Genomic DNA, 18,303 nt, shown 5'->3' with positions numbered 1-18,303 from the left:
CTTCCAGCTGAGGAAAACTCCATGCTGATTTTGACAAAACGCATGCATAGCGTTTGTTTCTTTGTTGCTTATCTAATTATTCACTCGCTAAGCTCTTTCTGGGCTGGAAACCTTGTTCAGATCTGTCAACAGGGAGCCAGGCCCCAGCATAATGCCTTAAACTTGGGTACCGTGTCCCTTGAAAGAGTGGGTTCCCGCTCCTGCTGGGAGCCACATCTCTGCCTATGAAGTCAATCCACTCTGCTGAGATGAGAGAAGGTGCAGCCGAGTGTCTCAAGTTCAGAAACATAAACTGTTCCTTTCATCACTGAATCTGAGATGGGGGAAGAAATGTTTCTGAGGCGCCTCTCTGTGCTGCTCAGGCAGTGCAGGAGTCTGCTGGTAGTTTCAGCCTCCCTTTCACAAAGCAGGCAGGACAGGACGTGCCAAGGGAAAGGGAGGAAGATGCTAAAAAAGACGTTAAAAACTAAGAACCTCAAAGGCAACCATGATAAAAGCAAGCTCAAGCAGCTGCTTCCATTTTTCCTGTTCTAAAAGGTTGCCCAAAGTTTGCCCCAAAGGTTGCCTGCTGGAAGGATTTCTGAACATCTGGTCACCTGTTCAGGATGAAAGTTTTTGACTTGTAGCTCTACAAGACAGGGCCAACAAAAGACGACTGTGAGGATGTTACATGCAGAGAGGAGTGCTTGTCCAGGCTGCGCCTATCGAAAGCATTGTAGTCTTTGTAGATCAACAGAAAACGTGCGTATTTTCTGAAAGCTTCGCGGAGATGCTTCTTGAACTTCTCACCCACAAAGGTGTAGATGACCGGGTTTAGGCAGCAGTGGATGAAGGAGAGTGCCTCAGCCAGCTCCATGGCTAGGTCTAGCCTTTGGCTTGTCTGGCAGTCATCGATGATGTACATGTTCCTCAGAGAGTCCAGAAAAAGCACAATGTTGACAGGAGTCCAGAAGAAGAAGAACACGAAGACAACAATAAAAACCAGTTTAATTGCTTTGTACTTGTTCTGAGTATGGCACTTCTGCAGGTTTTTCAAGATGCTGTGGTAGCAGAAAATGAGGACACCAGCAGGGATCAGCCACCCCAGGACATTGACTTCAAAATTCCTGAAAGTCTTCCAGCCATTGTTGCCATCAGGATAGTGAGGGATGCATTTAGTTGAGTTATTGTCATTTGTCTCCTGGAAAAAAATTAAGTCTGGCACTGACGCTAAAGTGGCGACTGCCCAAAGGACCAGGCTGGTGATAACCCCATGGGCAGTTGTCCGAACACGTAGAGCATAGACAGACCGGACAATGGCCAAGTACCTGTCGATGCTCATGATGGTTATGAAGAAGGCGCTGCTGTAGAAACCAATGAAGTAAGCTGAGCTGACGATTTTGCACATCGTATTTCCAAAAGTCCACTGGCTCCTGATGGAATACTGAACCAAGAAGGGGAGGGAGAAAACAAAGAGGAGGTCAGAGATGGCGAGGTTCAGCAGATACACGTCAGTCATAGCCCTGACTTTCTTGAAGACTGTCAGGACCCAAACAACCAAAGCATTTCCCACGAGGCCAGTCACGAACAGCAGGGAGTACAGCACTGGAAAAAAGGTAGATGCAAATGCTGGAATATTTTCAAGATCACAGTTGATGTCCAGTTCTGGGTAGAAGGCGGCGTATTCATAGGCTGCAGAGGAGTTAGATGTTGGTGATGTGTAACCCACCTGTTCAGGGACAATGAAGTTCATGAGGCCCAAATCCCAAATTACCCTCTTAGTAAACACTCTAGGCACAAGTCAGTTCACACTCACTTGCATGAGGACAAAACAGCTGTGCCTCAGCTCTGTTGGAGGATGCAAATGATGAATGAACATGAGTGAGCAGTCCTCCCCTGCAAGATCCGGGATGAGGTTCTTGCACCAGAGGGACGTGCCTGCAGTCCAGGTGGACATGGTGGGGCACCAGAGCCAGAGCCAGGTGGCATCCCCAAACCAGCAACCAAATGGGCATGGCCATGGGGCTGAGAGCCCCTGACAAAGGTTTTGGGGTCCTATTCCATGTTTCCTTCAGAAAGGAGAAAGGGAGCAGTGCTCAGGGAAGAACTGACATGTAAATGCTCAGCTAAAAGCTGCGTTTCCAGTTAGCTGAGTGACAGAAATACCCCTTCGTGAGACAAATCACTTTTACAGAGGATTCCTGCACGGTTCAAGCAGGTTTTCAGCTGTAAAGGCACCAGCACATAGAAATCACCGGTGGGTGCTGCATGTTGCACATTGTCTCCACCCTGGGTGAGATCAGCGGTGGCAGCTCTGGCCCGAGGAGCAACTTCCCAAAGAGCAGATGGGGGGTTTCTGCCCCTTTTTCCCCTCTCCCCAGCAGGAACTTTGCCCTCTTGTCCTGTGTCAGCACAAACCGCTGCTGGCAGCAGCTCATGCCCACCAAGATTTTACTCTGCTAATGGAGACAACTGGATTCCTTTCAACACCAGCAGTTCTGCTCTCCTGGCACCTGACAGGATGCACCAGCGGCAGCAACGTATCCCTTCCCTGCGCCTCAGCCCCTTGCAGCTCCCCAGCAGCAACCACTACATCCCTGGGCAGCACCTTTGACAGCAAACAGCTAAAGATGATGGGTAGCAGTAGATCCTTTGGTCTCGTCAGCCAAGGATATTTTCACTTACTCTTTTTTTCAAAGAACAAAAATCACACTGATTTCTTCTAAACCCTCCTTGTCCCTGCCAATACTATGTGTCCCTGTAGGCAAAACTGAACCCCTCAGGTATGCTACTGGCTTTGGCTTGCACGACAGCAGCCTGGCAGGGAACGACTCACCAACATGTCCTCAGAGCTCCCTATGCCCAGCAGGTACGTCAAGTTCTCCTCCATAATCCAATGCTGTGTCTGAAAGAGTGCAAAAAAAAATGCCTTTACATCACAGGTTTTGAAGAAGCAGGCATACCTTCACACATATATATGCTGGCAGTATTTACCTTAGCTTATGTTGCAATGACGAGTCACAGGCAAGGTCCTCACCGTAGCAGTGCACAGTTATAAAATGCCTTTTCCTCTGTGTGATGCGGGTCACATTAAAGACATAAAAAACCCCAAGCCAGTGGGTTCACCTCTTTACTTGACAGTTAAGAGAAACGGAAAAGTGTCAGGTTTATCTTCTTAATGATCTACGTCCTTTCACTTTGAGCATTGATATGAACGTCAGTGGAATAGATTTGCAATTTCCCCCACGCATTTGCAAAGTGCCCCCGCCCCTCACCTGCAGCTCCTGCTCTGCAGTCCCCACGGCTGGGAGAGGGGAAGCAGTGCTGCCTCTCCTCTGCTCAGGATTTTGGTGAAGATGTCTGCGGGGGAAGGCCCAATGCTGTCAACAGCCAGTGATGGCAAAGGGCACCATGTTTGCCTTGACATTTTTCCTTGGAAGGTGCTCTCCTCCTGCACCCACCCACTCACAGACAGAAATACCCAAGGGCACTGATCATAGAATCATGGAATCATTTAGGTTGGAAAAGACCTTTAAGATCATTGAGTTCAACCATAAACCTAACACCTTATAAGGTATCCTTGCAGGACACTCTTGCAGACTAACACTGATGTAAAGCCCTGAACAGCACTGGATTTCCACTGACTCTACCAACTACCTACTGGGGCCTCATTCTGACCCACCACGGCTTTCATCCTGTCTCTGATCTCCTCCCCAAAACAAGATATTTGGAAAAGAGCAGCACTACTGAGCAACAGGCAGCATTTGAAATGTGTGTTATCTCCTTAAATACTGCTGCTCCTCACCGTAGTCTGGTGTTGTTACTGTAATTCAGGCAAGTCACATCGCCTTTTTTTTTGGTTTTGAGGAAACAGTACCTCACTGGGTGTCAGTCCATAGATGTGCTGCTGGAGATCTCCATGTGGAATAGTCTATCGTCTCTTTCAAACCCTCTGAATGCCCACCTTCATTCACCATCACTGCAAAGGCAGAGGCGTAAATCTCTGTGAACTGAGAAAATCTGCAACTATTCCACATGGGGCGGTGGCTGACTTTGGCTGTGGTGGGAAGTGTGATATTGGGTCAAAGTTTTACCTGTGGATCAAGCCATATGCATATCATAGTCTGATTGACAGCCAAGCTTTGCTGGGTATTAACTCTTGCAATAGCTGAAACCAGAAACCAGAATTAGAAACAATCTCCTTTGTCATAGGAGTTACTGGCAGTGTTGACGTAGAATCTCCAATACCCATTCGCAGGTTTGAAACTGTACTGACATCTCTGTCAGTGTTGGTGGCCGAGAAGCCACCCAGGAATTATGCAACGTGGAAAAGAGGTGACAACCAAACAAGAATTTGGCCCTTTAGGCAGCTCTGTACTTCTCATCTCCTAAATAGAGATGACAGGCTGCCCAAGCACAAAGAAAAGAGCTGGAAAATGCCTTTCTTAACTCATAACCACAAATTTGACACCTTCAGCATCTGAGGGGTGCTCAGCTGCAGCGGTGCAGAGAGAGGGGTGCTGCTGGGTGCAAAAACACCAGCCAGCTCCAGCCCTGTCTCACAGGGCTCATGAGCAGCACCTTTTCTGCAGTGATGTCAAGGCCACTTGCTAATTTCCCTGACACACATCAGGACATCGCCTTGCTCATGCACTCTGGTGTGCCTGTACTGCTGTGCACCGTGAGCCATGTCTGTGCCTCCATCACATGCGAGCACGTGTGTGCAGTGTGCTGAGGTCTCCCTGTTTGTAACTGGCCTGAGGCTGGTCCTTGGTGCCAGGTGGCCATGGTGACCTGTGGATCCCTGTAAAGCCCTCTAAGATCCCCCTGTGGAAGATGTCCTCACGGCACAGCACATGCTGGGCACGTGGTCCATCTCCCTGTTCACGGCCAGATGGCGTGCATCAGTGTCACCCCTGCGTGATGCTTGTCAGACCACCAGAAAGACTGCTGTGGAGAAGTGTCTACTCTATGGCCCCAGACTCATTGGCTCTGACATGAAGGTGTATTTGTTGACCAGTGCTGTCACTGGAAATGATCTTGGTGTGTGAGGGGTCTCTCCTGTACTGGCAGTGCCTCAAAGCAGTATTTGGCTCTGCGTAGAGGCTTGTGTCCTTCAGCAAGTCAGCAACACTTTGCCTTTGAGTTCCTATCTCTCAGCAACTGGAGAAATTTGGGACCGTGGTGAGACATAGAGTGAGGCACAGGGGCAGAAGGGACCATGGGTTCAGACAGAGCTGTCCTACACCTAAAGCCAACAGTGTCTGAGCACCCCAGCTGCAGGCACCCCTGAGCAGGGATCAACTCAAATTCAGATCATGCAAGCAATTTTTGCCTGCCCCTCTTTTTATGAATAAATGTGTCTCCCACTGGTGGCTGAAAAGCCAAAAGACACAACTCTGCAAAGCCACCAGAGCTGAGTTGTGTCCTTGCATCTCTCCAAGACTGTGACATGAAGGGATGAGGCTTTCTCTGCTGTGTTTTTCTGAGGCAGTGAGGCACAGAAATCATCCCTGCAGTGGTGCGTGTGATCAACAGTGCTGCTTCACCTCCTCATTCATCGTGAGTCTTATTTTGAGAGTAAAACTCTTCCAGGTCCACAGTAAACCGAGAACCTGGAGACTGCTGTTACTGCCAGGGTTTCAGGCTGGAAGAATCCTTTCTTGGGGTGTGCACCATTTGGCCACTATTATTGCAGTCCCTGCTTTGCTCCGGGAAACAACACAAGTGTCCATTGTAGCTCCACTCAAAGACCTGGAGGGAGAGGATCCAGCCACACCACCCTCAGCTCCATACAAAAGCTAAGCTCCATACAGAAATGTTTCAAATGCACCATTTGCGTTTGTCAGCTTTATTAGACTTGTTAAGCTCACTCCTCTGAACAATAATTTAAATGTGTTTTTATTGTGTCTTCGAAGCAAAAGACAAACAAGATGCAAACTGCCATGGCTAAAGTCAGAATTAGTTCTGAGAACAAAACATCCCCGTAAGAGCTTGGCTACCTGCTCGGTCCCACCCAGCACTGCAGAAACACACCAGAGGAAATCAGCCAAAGGAGCTTTTTCAAGATAACATATATCACCAAGCCAGCTTCCTTATAAAATAAATGATGATGTATTGGGTTTACATGGCAAGGTTTTAGTAGCAGAGGGGCTGCAGGGTTGGCTGCTGTGAGAAGATACCAGAAGCTGCCCCCACGTTGGAGGTAACCAGTTCCAGCTGACTCCAAGATGGATCTGCCACTGGCCAAAGCTGAGCTTATCAGTGATGTTGGTAGTGCATCTGTGATAACATGTTTAATAAAGGGTAAACCCCACTGTGTAACAGCAGCTAGGAGAGAGGAGTGGGAATATGTGAGACAAAAACCTGCAGACTCTAAGGTCAGTAAAGAAGGAGAGGGAGGAGGTGCTCCAGGTGCCGGAGAAAAGATTTCCCTGCAGCTTGTGGTAAAGACCATGGTGATACAGGCTGTGCCCCTGCAGCTCATAGAGGTTAATGGTGGAGCAGATACCCATCTGCAGCCCATGGAGGACCCCACACCAGAGCAGGTGGATGCACCCTGAATGAAGCTGTAGCCTGTAGACAGCCTGTGCTGGAGCAGGCTCCTAGCAGGAGCTGTGGACCTGTGGAGAGAGAAGCCCACGCTGGAGCAGGTTTTCTGGCAGGAGCTGTGACCCTATGGGGGATCCATGCTGAAGCAGTCTGTTCCTGAGGGACTACACCCTGTTGTAGGAACCCAGGCTGGACCAGGATTGCAGCCCATGGGAAGGACCCATGTTAGAGAAGTTTGTGAAGGACTACAACCTGTGGGTGGGACCCCATGCTGGAGCTGGGGAAGAGTGCGAGGAAGAAGGAGCAGCTGAGATAAAGTGTTATCAGCTGACCACATCCCCCATTCTCCAAACCCCTGTGCCGCTTAGGAGGAGGAGGTAGAAGAGCTGGGAGTGAGGCTGAGCCTGGGAAGAGGCGAAGAGTGCGGTGGAGGTATTTTTAAGATTTGTTCTTATTTTTCATTATCCTTCTCTGTTTAATTGGCAACAAGTTAAATTGTTTTCCCCAAATAGAATCTGGTTTGCCTGTGACAGTAATTGCTGGGCAATCTCCCTGTCTTTATCTCAGTCTATGAACCCTTTGTTGTATCTCCTCCTCCCTGTCCTTTGAAGAAGGGGGAGTGATACAGTGGCTTGGTGGGCACTTGGTGGCCAGCCAAGGTCAACGAACCACAGTCTTTTGTGGCACCCAACATGGGACATGAGGAATTTGAAATAAGGATAGTAATCGAGAGAGGTAATGGGCAAAACATGGACTGAACATTGCTAGAGAGCGGGAAGCATAATAGTGGGGGGGATTTTTTTGTGTTGTAATTGTGGTGAAGGGACGAGGGATGGAATACGTGTAAATTGTCCACATTTGTTGGTGTTATGATGATGTTATTTGTATTTTGGTATGGGGAATTGTTTTGTTGATATTAAGTAAAGTTTGTGACGATTATAGATTGTGTGATGTTATGTATTTTAATGATAATTCTTAAATACATGATTCATAGAGGTGAGGGGCAGAATGTGTTTGGTTTATGTGGCAAGGTTTTGGTAGTGGAGCAGTTGCAGGAGTGGCTTCTATGAGAAGATGCCAGAAGCTGTCCCCATGTTGGGCAAACAGTTTCAGCTGGCTCCAAAATGAACTCGTTGCTTGGCCAAAGCTGAGCCCATCAGTGGCACTGGTACTATATCTGTGATAACACATATAAGAAAGGGTAAATAGCACAGTGTAACAGCAACTATAGGAGAGGAGCGGGATTACATGACAGAAACAGCCCTGCAGACACCAAGATCAGTGAAGAAGGAGGAGGAGGTGCTCCAGGCGCTGGAGCAGAGATTCCCCTGCAGCCAGTGATGAAGACCATGGTGATGCAGGTTGTCCCCTTTTCCATGAGTTAGCAGGCAATCAGTTAATGGAACTGCATAATGAGAGAAGAGTTTGCAAAAGGGGAGTCCCTAGTTGTTCTGATTTTGACCAGGACAGAGTTAGTTTTTCTTTTTAGCAGCTACAAGAGCTCTGTGTTTTGGTTTTAGTCTGGGATTTGTTATGAGAAGAATGTTGATAGCACACTGATGTTTATAGTTGATGTTGAGACAGCAAGGACCTTTCAGTTTTCCATGTCCTGCCAGTGTACAGAAGTGCAGCAGGCTGGGGGGGGGGGGGGGGGGGGGAAGCATGGCCAGGACAAAGGTCCCAGAACTCCTTTTATGATTTGAATTTAGACTTAGGATTGAGAGCCAAATTGGCTGATGGAGTGTTCCATATCATGCAACGTCATGCCCGAGTATATGAATGAGCATTGACTGGGAAGGTGGGTTCTCTCTTTCTTCAGAGAGGGACTCTTTCTGACTCTCAGAGTTCTTTCTCTGTGTTGCTCTTCTCGGGCTTCTCACTCATCCAGGATTGTGGTGTCAAGATTTACCTGTTTTGGGATTGCTTGCCTGGACAGGACAGGCACTGGTCACCAGGTGGTGAGTAATTACACTGTACATCACCTGTTTGTATCTATTATTATAATTATACACACATATATTTTCATATATTATTATTATTTTAATTTTATATTATTAACTTGTTCTTGTCTCTTTCCCTTTTCCCCTTTAATTCTCTTCCCCCTTCCCCTGGGGTGGGGAGAGTGAGCCTGCGACATGGCCGGGGCAAACCACGACAGGAATGAAGAGCTTTTGCTAGCCCGGAGGGGTTTATTCCCTCTTTCTAAAGGGGCTGCCAAGCAGCAAAGCCAGCAAACAAGGGTAAAGTGGTGCCCGCACGTGGCTATTGGCACTCTCGGGATTTTCTTTCTAGGAACAGCCCAACTCGGCTGGAGCGTGACGTATGAGCACGTGACGCCCTTCACTTGGCGTAGGCACAGCGAGCTGGCAGGTGAGGTTTTCGGAAAAGCAGCTCCTCCGAGCCTCCTCCTGCTCGGCTGATAAGCAATGTCCGGCTCCGCGGGCGCAGCGAGGACAGGCGGTGTGCGGGCTGGCGCGGGTCTGAAATAGAAGCGCTTCATTTCGGCGCCCGGCGCCTTCAATGCTGTGGAAACGCGGCCCTCCTCCGCTCTGCGCCCAGGGTGCGGAAGAGCAAGTGGAAACACTGGTGGTAAGAAGGCGCCAGGGCGGTGCTCAGGTTTCGGAACGCCACCGCCTCCGCAAGACGGCGGGGGGGAGGCGGGGGGCTGGGGGAAGACATGAAAACTATGCACTGTCCCCTTCCCCCTGCCCGTGTCTGACGGAGCCCCCACTGGGACTCGGCTGCTGGATATGGAACAGCCAAGAGATGTGAGAAACACGGGGGCGCGGCGGCTGGCTGCTGCTCGCTCTCAGGCTCGGGCCCGCCGGCGGGCGGCCGCGGGCAGCGGCAGCCGGCGGGAGGGCCGCAGCACGCCAAGGGTTAAGGGGCGGCTCACGCGCCCTCCAGGGCCGCGCTCCCCGCTCCCGTCCTGCGGGTCGGCCGCTCGGATTGGCCGGCGGGGGCGGAGCGCCGCGCTGCGTCACTCGCTCCCGCCGCGCTCAGTGGCTGCGGAGCGGCGCGGGGATGCCGGGGCGAGAGCTGGAGGTAGCGGCGCGCGGCCGGGCCGTTGCGGTCCGCCGGGCCGTCGGAGCCCGACCGGCGTTCCCGGTCGCGCTGCCGAGGGGAGCCCGGCGGCAGCGCCCGGGTGGAAGGCGGCAGGGGGTTTGCTGCGCCCCTTCCCCTCTTCCATCGTGTCCCGCGGCCTCCCGGCTTTTGGGAAGCGGGCCCCGGGGCAGCCCGAGGGAAGGGCGGGACGCGCGGGCCCTGCCCGGTAAGGCGGCAGCGAACTGCGGGGCTGCCCCGCTGGCGGGCCCGGGGAGGAGGGGACGTGCCGGGGGACGGCCGCTGCTCCGCCCGCGCAGCGCGGCCAGAGGGTCATAACGGGTTTTCAGAGGAGTCTGACATTCGGCGGGGGAAGGCAGCCATCTGCCGCTCGCCGCGGAAGGCGAATCGGTGGGTTTGGAGCGTGCCCGTCCGGAAACCGCCGCGCTGCAAAAATCCCTGACATGGTTCGGCTCCGAGGGATGTAGAAACTCGTTCTTCGTTAACAAAACACCATCGCGTCTTTTGATAAATCCCCCCCCTCCCCGCGCTGTGTGGTTTGTGCCTCCTGCCTTATCCCCCGAGAAGTGCGGAGAGGCGGCAGCCGGAGCTGTTGGGAAAACCAGACCTTAGCGGAGGAGGCCGTGCTGTGCTTTGGGCGCGTTTGAGCTGCGTTTGGGTGGTGGGCAGTTCTAAGGGAGAGCTCTGCTAGTGCCTGTGGTGGGGGATCCTGGTGTGCAACGGGGCAGAAGGGTTGGAGGTGCTGCTAGCAGGATGCTGAGCAGAGGTGGATGGGATTGGGGCTAAGGCATAGGTAGTTGACGGGGTGATGGGGAGGGGGCACCTGTTTCCTTTAACATGGCGAATAGTTACCAAATCGCTGCTAATACATTTGACCCCATGGTAGGGGGGTTGGTACTAGGTGATCTTTGAGGTACCTTCCAACCCAAACCATTCTATGATTCTATGATGTTCAGAAAGCTCTTTCCAGCCACCAAATTTCAAGGAGAGTCTGCAACAATCTCCCAGGAAAGGCAGAGGTTCCAAAAGCTACAAATAAAACTTGATCAGGGTCTGAAAAGGTCTGAAAAAGTTTCCTGTGCCCTGAGCAGCAGTCCTTAGCTAGTCTTCCTTTTCTGTAACAAGTGACGCATCACCTGCTGTATTTCCTTTTTCTTAATTAAATGGTAATTTAAAGTCCTTTTCTTCTTCCAGATGCATCCAGTCCTAAAGGCCTTCGTGTGTGGCTCCATCAGTGGCACTTGCTCCACACTCCTCTTCCAACCCCTTGACCTGCTGAAAACCCGCCTGCAAACTCTGCAGCCTGCTGTGAATGGGTGAGAGGGTGGGGATGTGAGGATGTGTATGCATGGGGGGTGTGGGGGTGCTCCACCACAGGCTTCTGCTTGATTTGCTGGCTGGGAGTTGGAGTTCAGGGTTGTAGTTAAGATACTGAGAGTCTTTCTGAAATAGGACATGTGTTTTTGTAGCACAGAGGATTTATATTTTTCTCCAGAAGAGAGAAAATGGCTGCTCTTGTGAACACTACTTTAATAACATGTAACCAGAGCATTTGTCTGTACACGTCTGAGAGTCTGTTGTTAGCTGGAGTAGCCACCATGCATTTTCACATGGTATCCTCTGCCTGACAAATAGTGTGTGGTTGAACATAACCTGTCCACATGTGTGCAGCTGCTCCAGTTTCCCAGGAGTGGTCAATTATGACTGTATTTGCTGCTTCTAACAAAGGGAGTGAGCAACTAAAGACGCTAATGAGAGAGGCCTCTAACGTGTGTTACAAGTGGTGGGAAAGCAGAATGTGACAGAGAAGCCCTGGAATGAGTGACTGAGGAAAGCAGGCTGAGATTAGAAGGAGCACGTCTGAGGTGCTGGGGTAATGCACAGAGATATGAATGAAGGGAGTGGCCGCAGACTATGTCTGCTAGAGAGCATAAGCAGGTCATCTCTGCAGTTCCTGTCTTGTTTTCCTTTCAGGCCCAGTCGTGCTGGGATGGTAACACTGCTCTTTAGGGTTGTTCGTACTGAGAGTCTTCTGGGGCTCTGGAAAGGTGTTTCTCCAGTAAGTGGCTGTTTTAACCCTGACTTCTGAAAATAACTACATGAATAAACCTACTATTTATTATTAACTATGGACTGGATTTAAATAGCCAGCTCTTGTACAATTATGAATGAAACCATGTGATTTAGTTGTTTAAATCTTATTTTAAGGTGTTAGTGTTGTGAATTCCCCTCATTAGGTCATAGCAGTCACTGTGGATTTGCAATCCTGAGCAGCCGAACACTTGAGTGCCATTGCAAATGTGAGGTGACAACTCCATCAACCTCATTTTGTTTTGGAGTATCTTGTTCCTAGAAAACTGTAGTTGAGGAATGCGTTAAATCTTGGCGTAGTTTTAATCAATCGACTCTCAATGCTGTAAAAGATTTTTACCTTGTCGTCTTTCCTCAGCATGTTAGCTGAGGAAAAATCACTGAAGTGATTTTTTTGTTTTGTTTTGGTGCAAAGCTTCCTCTGAAGTTTAACAGTCTCTGAAATGTTCTGCAGTATATTTTGTCTTAAGCATGCTTTTTCTTTCTTCATCTGCTTCTTTCTTCTGAAGTCCTTTGCAAGATGTATTCCAGGGGTTGGGATTTACTTCAGCACTTTGTACATGATGAAGCAAAAGTTTCTAGTGGACCGTTCACCCACAGCCCTGGAGTCTGTCTTTCTGGGTGCCACTGCACGTGCAGTATCAGGGATTTGCATGTTGCCAGTGACTGTAGTGAAGACCCGATATGAGGTGAGTGTGACTTTATAGTTAGTTCCCTGTTAATGATGCTGCACCCCTTCCTCATGATTAAAAAGAAATTCTTCCATCTGGAGAAGGTTGCTGCCTTGAGTACTGTCAGAGATGTAGTCCTGACTTCATCCTGATTCACACATTGTGCAGGAAATGCCATGCATTGATTTTTAGGCAAGAAGCATAAGATGAAACAGAACTTACCATGAGATTTTTAAGTTTCAGTTGTATACATGTAATTTTAGCATCTTTCTTATTTTACCTTCTTGAAGGATTGTTTTAAAGGCTGAGGTAGGTGGAACCCAGTTTTTGCCTTGGACTGTCCTCTGTGCTGTCATCTCAGGTGTCACATGGAGCGCATACTAACCCTTCTTTGGACAGGGTGTCCTTGGGGTGTGTGTAGGGCTCCTTGGCCTGTGCCTGGCACATGGATGACTGACCGTTGTCCACACTTGCAGAGTGGAAGATTTGACTATGGGAGTGTGTACGGAGCTCTGAAGAATATCTATCAGACAGAAGGAGCTCGCGGCATGTTCAGTGGGCTCACTGCAACGCTGCTGCGGGATGCACCCTTCTCTGGGATCTACCTGATGTTCTACACACAGACCAAAAACTTCACAGCTCAGGGTAAGGCTGAACGTTAGAGGCTGTAATGGGAGTTGTCTTTTTTCTCGCATCTTGTCCTGCAGTTGACTGCCTGTGTGCTCTGCTTATTGCACTCTACCTCAGTAGTTAAATAAGTCTACTGTAGGGATTTAGGTGGAACATTCACCTTTTTCTATGGAGAACGGTAGACCTGTAGCTCAGTTCAGTGTACAAATGGAAATTAGCCCTAAATTGATTGATTGTCTTTATGAAGGCTGATGCATAAGGTCAGTCAGTGAGCAGTTGAAAGAGAGGGTGTGTTCAGCTGTCCTTTCTGCTGCTGATTGTTTTGTATGCTGATCAGTTTCCACTAACCTGAGAGGTTTCTCTTGTGCTAGAACTGGCTGGGGCAACACTTGCACAATCTTTCCTTCTCTGTGTTCCTGTCAAAATCAGTTCCCCAGCAAGTGAGACTTCTTAACAGTGCTAACTTTTGACTTGTTAGCCACTTTTCCCCTTGAAGGGTTTCTCTACTCTGCATGGATTTTAACTTCTCTTAGACTCTGACATTGATGTAATCATTCAGTAGCTTTTCACTTTGTCACGCAACATGAGTATTCCTGGCCTGTTTTGTGTCTTGAGTTCATTCTCTTTGCTCTGTTGCAGACCAGCTGGATCCAGTGCTCATGCCCTTGCTGAATTTTGGCTGTGGGATCTTTGCAGGAATCTTGGCCTCACTGGCGACACAGCCTGCTGATGTCATCAAAACACACATGCAGCTGTCCCCCCAAAAGTACCACAGGACGATCCAGGCCATTGCCTTCATCTACAAGGTGAGGTGAATCCCTTCTAATATGTGCAATCACAGCTCACTTCTGGTCTCCTCGCCCAGAGCACAGCTATGGTAAGAAAGTTGTTGTTTTTTTTTAAAGGAGGCGAACAGTTGTGACTGCTTGATGTGCTTTTGCAGTCAGGCTACTCAGTGTCGACATTTTCAGAAGCTGAGATGAGTCATGCTGTGGGAGACTGAGGCTGAATCTCTTGTCACTGATTTGTGTGTGGACTTGTTCGGTAATAACTGGAAAGTACTCTGGTTGATAGTCCGAAAGCAGTCAGAGGCTTCAGTCTATTCCGTGCTTTTCCTTATAATTAGAGAGGCTATTGTCACTACTCAGATGTGTTTCTTGCTCCTCTTGAATGGATTACAAGGCAGTGAACTATCTCCGTGGTTATTCTCGCTTTTCCTCAGTCCTGTATCTGTTTTCACAAAGTTACACATGATGGAATTGGAGAGGAAGTTCAGAGTAGTGGAGCACAAAGGTGGGCATATTCCAGTAAGTGTTTCTCTACACAGGCCTGCTTCACATTTCAGGCTGGTGAATGATTTCACTTTGGTTCTGTCTGTTACGTATTGATTCTTACACTGGTAGTGATGGAAAGCACTCGGAGGAGCCGTACTTACAGCTCCTGCTGTCTGTGGTTTATCGGTGTAGGCACATCTGTGATTATCATACTGGGGCAAAGGGTTTCTTTATTATGTAGCGTGAAATGCCAGTGTGAGATATAAGCCAGCTGCAAAACAATTCTTTGCCCTGTGGACACTGGAAGAGAAATAAATGCCCAGATCTGTATCCCAGGAATGGGATGGACATGTACTCAAAGCCCACCTTTCCCTTTCTGCCCTCAGAAGAGCAGATCTTGGCAAGTTAGCTTCGTTTCCATATTGAATTCTATTCCTAAACAGGAATCTGTTTATTTGTGCATTGATTTTTTTGTGCATGGTACATTCTTCTCATATCAGAATGTATTTTTACTTCAGTGCTTACACATCTCTGTTTTTACAGAATAGCTAAGTTACGTTTTTAAATACAAAGCTCTAAAACAAGGGCAAGTAATTTTCCTGAAGTGCATTGAAACTGTTACACCCTCACCTTCTGTTTGTTGGGCTTGAGCATGGCTTTCCCCATCCCGGCATTCCCTTCTCCACTCGCTGCTTTCTTGCTTTCTTGGGTAGCCCTGCAATTGCACAGTACTGCAGGTTCTTCTTAAACAGTAAATGCTGTTTAAGCCTGGATCTTTTGGAAACTGATCTGAGTCTGAGCTGAAATATATCCTGTGCTGTTCCATGTAATAAATGATGAGAAATTAAAACAACAGAGGCAGATAATGATGGATTGCTGTTTGTTTGTCTGCTGTTGCAGGACTTCGGGTTGGTCGGCTTTTTCCAAGGTGGTGTGCCCCGTGCCCTCAGGCGGACTCTGATGGCAGCAATGGCATGGACGGTGTATGAACAGATGATGGAAAAAATGGGCTTGAAATCTTGACTGACTTGCACAAGAAGTGACCAGCTTCACTCCTCCTCCTGCTTGCTGTGATCAACTGGCACTGGGAAGTTCCTGGTTCCACAGAGGAATAAGCCTTGCTCAGCCAAGAGGAAGACAGCCCTTCTGAGACAGGGGAGATTCAGCCTTTTGGCAAGTAGAGGAAAGAAGGATTGTATCTTTGCGTCATTTGATCAATGCATTCTGGAAGGATTGCAGACTGCCAGGGGAAATGGCGGAGTTTCCACAGCTTGGTAACTGCGCTGAGAGAAAAGCCCCTTTTAAAAATAGCTCTGTGCTTACCACCTTTATGCAATGAGACATTGCTGAGCAAAAGTGTTTGAGGAGAGAACAGCGACTGCAGAAGCTGCCAGCTTGTTCCCTGCTGGTCTGGCCAGTAAGGCCTCAGTGACCCACTGTCTGTTGTAGATCCTCCTTCCACACATGCTTTGTTCTCACAGGGGAACATTGCAGACCACAGTGGGAGACTGAATATGTCTCTTAATGCTTATATCGCAGGAGTGGGTGGAAGAGAAAATAAGTGCTGATGGAAAGCTAGGAACATGGTCTCTGTCTACTGTGCAGGATAGCAGAGAAGGTAACTGGAACCTCCTTGCTGTGTTGTGTTATTATGTAATTGAGCATTTTAACACTCCTGAAACGTGCTTCTGCCCTACAGCAGCGTTTGCACAGGAATTAAGAAGCATAAGGCACTTTAGAGTTGATTGCTACCAAAGTTCTACTTGTTCTCTGAAAAAAAAACATTTTTCCTGCTGGTCTGACTCTTCAGGAACACTCAAGTTTTTTAGTATCGAGTTGTACTAGAGACTTATTTGCTTCCTAATATTCATTTGTTAATCCTGGATCAACACCCTTGGCGTGAGCTGGTGCTTAGCTTTTAGGGTCATTGCTCATAATGCGTAAATGTGTCATGGAAGCAGATATAGATACTGACACTTCAGAATTTCCTAAAAAGCTGCTGCTGATTGCATGTGGAGTGTCTTTGGGTTTGGTCTTTTCTGTAAGCTTTCTCCAAAGTTCGAGACCTATGAGTGTTTCATAGGGAACTTGAATTCTCTTTGGGCTCCACACGGACCCTTCACAGTTTCCCAGCTGATCATTTTCTCTTTGCAGGTAGTCCATGTTTCAGTACTCCTGAGTTTAGGCTTAGAGATAAATACACTTTTTTCATCCACTGTGCCTTCTTCCTCATTCCTGCTTTGTTACAAAGACCTTATAGTGTGTGCTGTCCAAACTTGAGTACACCTTCCTTCTCTCTTCACTTGTGCCTCTGTGCTGGCTAAGCTGGGCATAAAAATGTGCATCCTGTTCTGTAGTGTGCCTTGCAGAAAACATAGGTTTGGCTTTTATTTTCTTGAATATCTAGGGATATTACAATTCACTTGAGGAACAGAGCAGGTGTCTCTCTAGATAGGAAGACGTGACACTGTAGCTATATGAAAAATGGGTACTGTCTACCTGTTGTTGGTAAAATTTGGAGTGTAATTTGCACAATCATTGCCTGCCCTGGCAACCTCCTAAGCACAAGAGTAGAGGGAACATGGGTTGTAAAAGATGTCCTTTATCAAATGCCAACTCCAAGAAGGCTTGATGAAGGCTTGAGTGATCTGATTACATGATCAGAAGGCTTGACAAGAGAGTTAAGTCTGAGTAAAGTGTAAGGGCACTGGTTGGAGGCTTGGAAGGTGCTGCCTGTTTTTAGCCTCAGCCCATCTGCGAGGGGAGACTGGTGCTACACAGTGCAGGAGTCTCCAAGAATGGTGGTGGAGGGTCCATTTGTGCACATGTCTATATCTTAATAATAGTGCACTGCATCAAATCATTCCATGTTGTGACTGACCAGCTGTCAGATTCCCTCCTCACTGTTAGGCAAGTGGGCACATCATTTGCCAAATCCTGAATATGAAGAACTGTTTCTTTCTTTTGCTGTCCCTCCCATCTTTAGTGACCTGAACTCGTGAGGGTACATGAAACAGTGGTGACTGCACATCCTGCTGTTTGTTATCCTGAGCACTACTGGCAGCTGGAGAACCAAGTCTAGGATTGCTGAGCAGGTGGAGTAAGGTGGCAATTACATGAGTTACCTCATATGTCTTTTACTTCACTATGCATAGGATCAAACCAACGTACTATACTGGAAGCCTGAATTTCTTTGAGGATTTCTTAATCTGGTGTGTAAGTTGGATCTGTTGTTCATCCTGGACTGTGGCAGTCAAGGGCTGTGTATGGTGTCGCCTGCAAAGGGCTTCATGAATATTTTGGTTCCTGATTTAGCAATGGCAAAGCAGCATGCAACTTGTGCAGACAGAAGCTTAGGCTCTTAAAAATGAGGCAAGTAAGCAAAGAATGCCAGGTGATAAATCTTGAATTAAGTAATGTCCTCCTCAGAAACCTGAACTGCAGGAACACTTTAGTAGCTTTTATGCCCTATACTCCTGCCTGGTCAAGTAATAAAGGAAGAACTAGAGAATTTATTCTGGTGTGTTGGTGTTTTAAAGTCTACCTTTTTTTTTAAAAAAAAAATAAAATCTAGATTGAGGCCTAACACAGTGTTAGCTTTTCGTTTGGGAAAGTTCTTCCATTCCCCCTACTTTCAGGAGAATGGGGAGGCTCTTTGTTGTCGCAGTAGAGTGAAGTAGTATGTGCTTTTGACTTGTGAATTAGCCTGGGCTCCTTTGAGTTTAAGAAATAGAGAATCTAAACTTCACTGTTTTATCAGCCCTTGGTGCTGCAAATGCAAAAACTTCTCTACATATCAGCTGGGGAGAGTGAGTTTTGTGGTGCAAGTTTGCTGTTTATTTTTCTTTATTATTTTTTTTGTAAGCTCTCTCATATATGGGGGAAGGGAAAGCCTGAAGTTCTGTTTCACTGTCTTCTGAAAGCTGTATCACATAGGCAGGCCCAAGACTATTTCTCAGCTCTGATCCTTACCATCCTTCACCCTTTTTCCCTCATCAAAAGCATCCTGCTTCTAAAGTGATTTATTGAAGTTACTTCTTGAT

The 18,303-nt window shown here is 48.1% G+C and overlaps 2 protein-coding genes across 8 annotated transcripts; one reads left to right on the top strand and one right to left on the bottom strand.

Moving 5' to 3' along the window:
* Positions 1-628: 628 nt before the first annotated feature.
* LOC104371459 (C-C chemokine receptor type 8) lies at positions 629-2,869 on the bottom strand. Its single transcript, XM_009992500.1, has 2 exons — positions 2,816-2,869; positions 629-1,708 (listed from the first exon to the last, which is right to left on the bottom strand). The coding sequence occupies exons 1-2, from the start codon at positions 2,867-2,869 to the stop codon at positions 629-631; spliced, it is 1,134 nt and encodes a 377-aa protein (XP_009990802.1).
* A 6,006-nt stretch (positions 2,870-8,875) lies between these two features.
* SLC25A38 (solute carrier family 25 member 38) lies at positions 8,876-17,811 on the top strand. Of its 7 annotated transcripts, XM_086614877.1 has the most exons (8): positions 8,918-9,120; positions 9,571-9,576; positions 10,789-10,910; positions 11,569-11,653; positions 12,195-12,374; positions 12,833-13,001; positions 13,626-13,792; positions 15,161-17,811. In XM_086614877.1, exons 1-8 carry the CDS (start codon positions 9,052-9,054, stop codon positions 15,281-15,283), a joined length of 921 nt encoding a protein of 306 aa, XP_086471003.1. In that variant the 5' UTR covers positions 8,918-9,051; the 3' UTR covers positions 15,284-17,811. The 7 variants fall into 7 exon arrangements, with proteins under 7 accessions (XP_086471008.1, XP_086471003.1, XP_086471005.1 ...); XM_086614882.1 differs by lacking the exons at positions 8,918-9,120; positions 9,571-9,576 and adding an exon at positions 8,876-8,901; XM_086614879.1 differs by lacking the exon at positions 9,571-9,576 and having other exon boundaries at positions 13,683-13,792.
* The last annotated feature ends 492 nt before the right edge of the window (positions 17,812-18,303 follow it).

Source organism: Tauraco erythrolophus, chromosome 7, assembly GCF_009769465.1.
Source record: "Tauraco erythrolophus isolate bTauEry1 chromosome 7, bTauEry1.pri, whole genome shotgun sequence".
NCBI classification, from domain to species: domain Eukaryota; kingdom Metazoa; phylum Chordata; class Aves; order Musophagiformes; family Musophagidae; genus Tauraco; species Tauraco erythrolophus.
The sequence above is the reverse complement of the archived record's forward strand: the minus strand, read 5'-3'. Positions and strand labels throughout refer to the sequence as shown.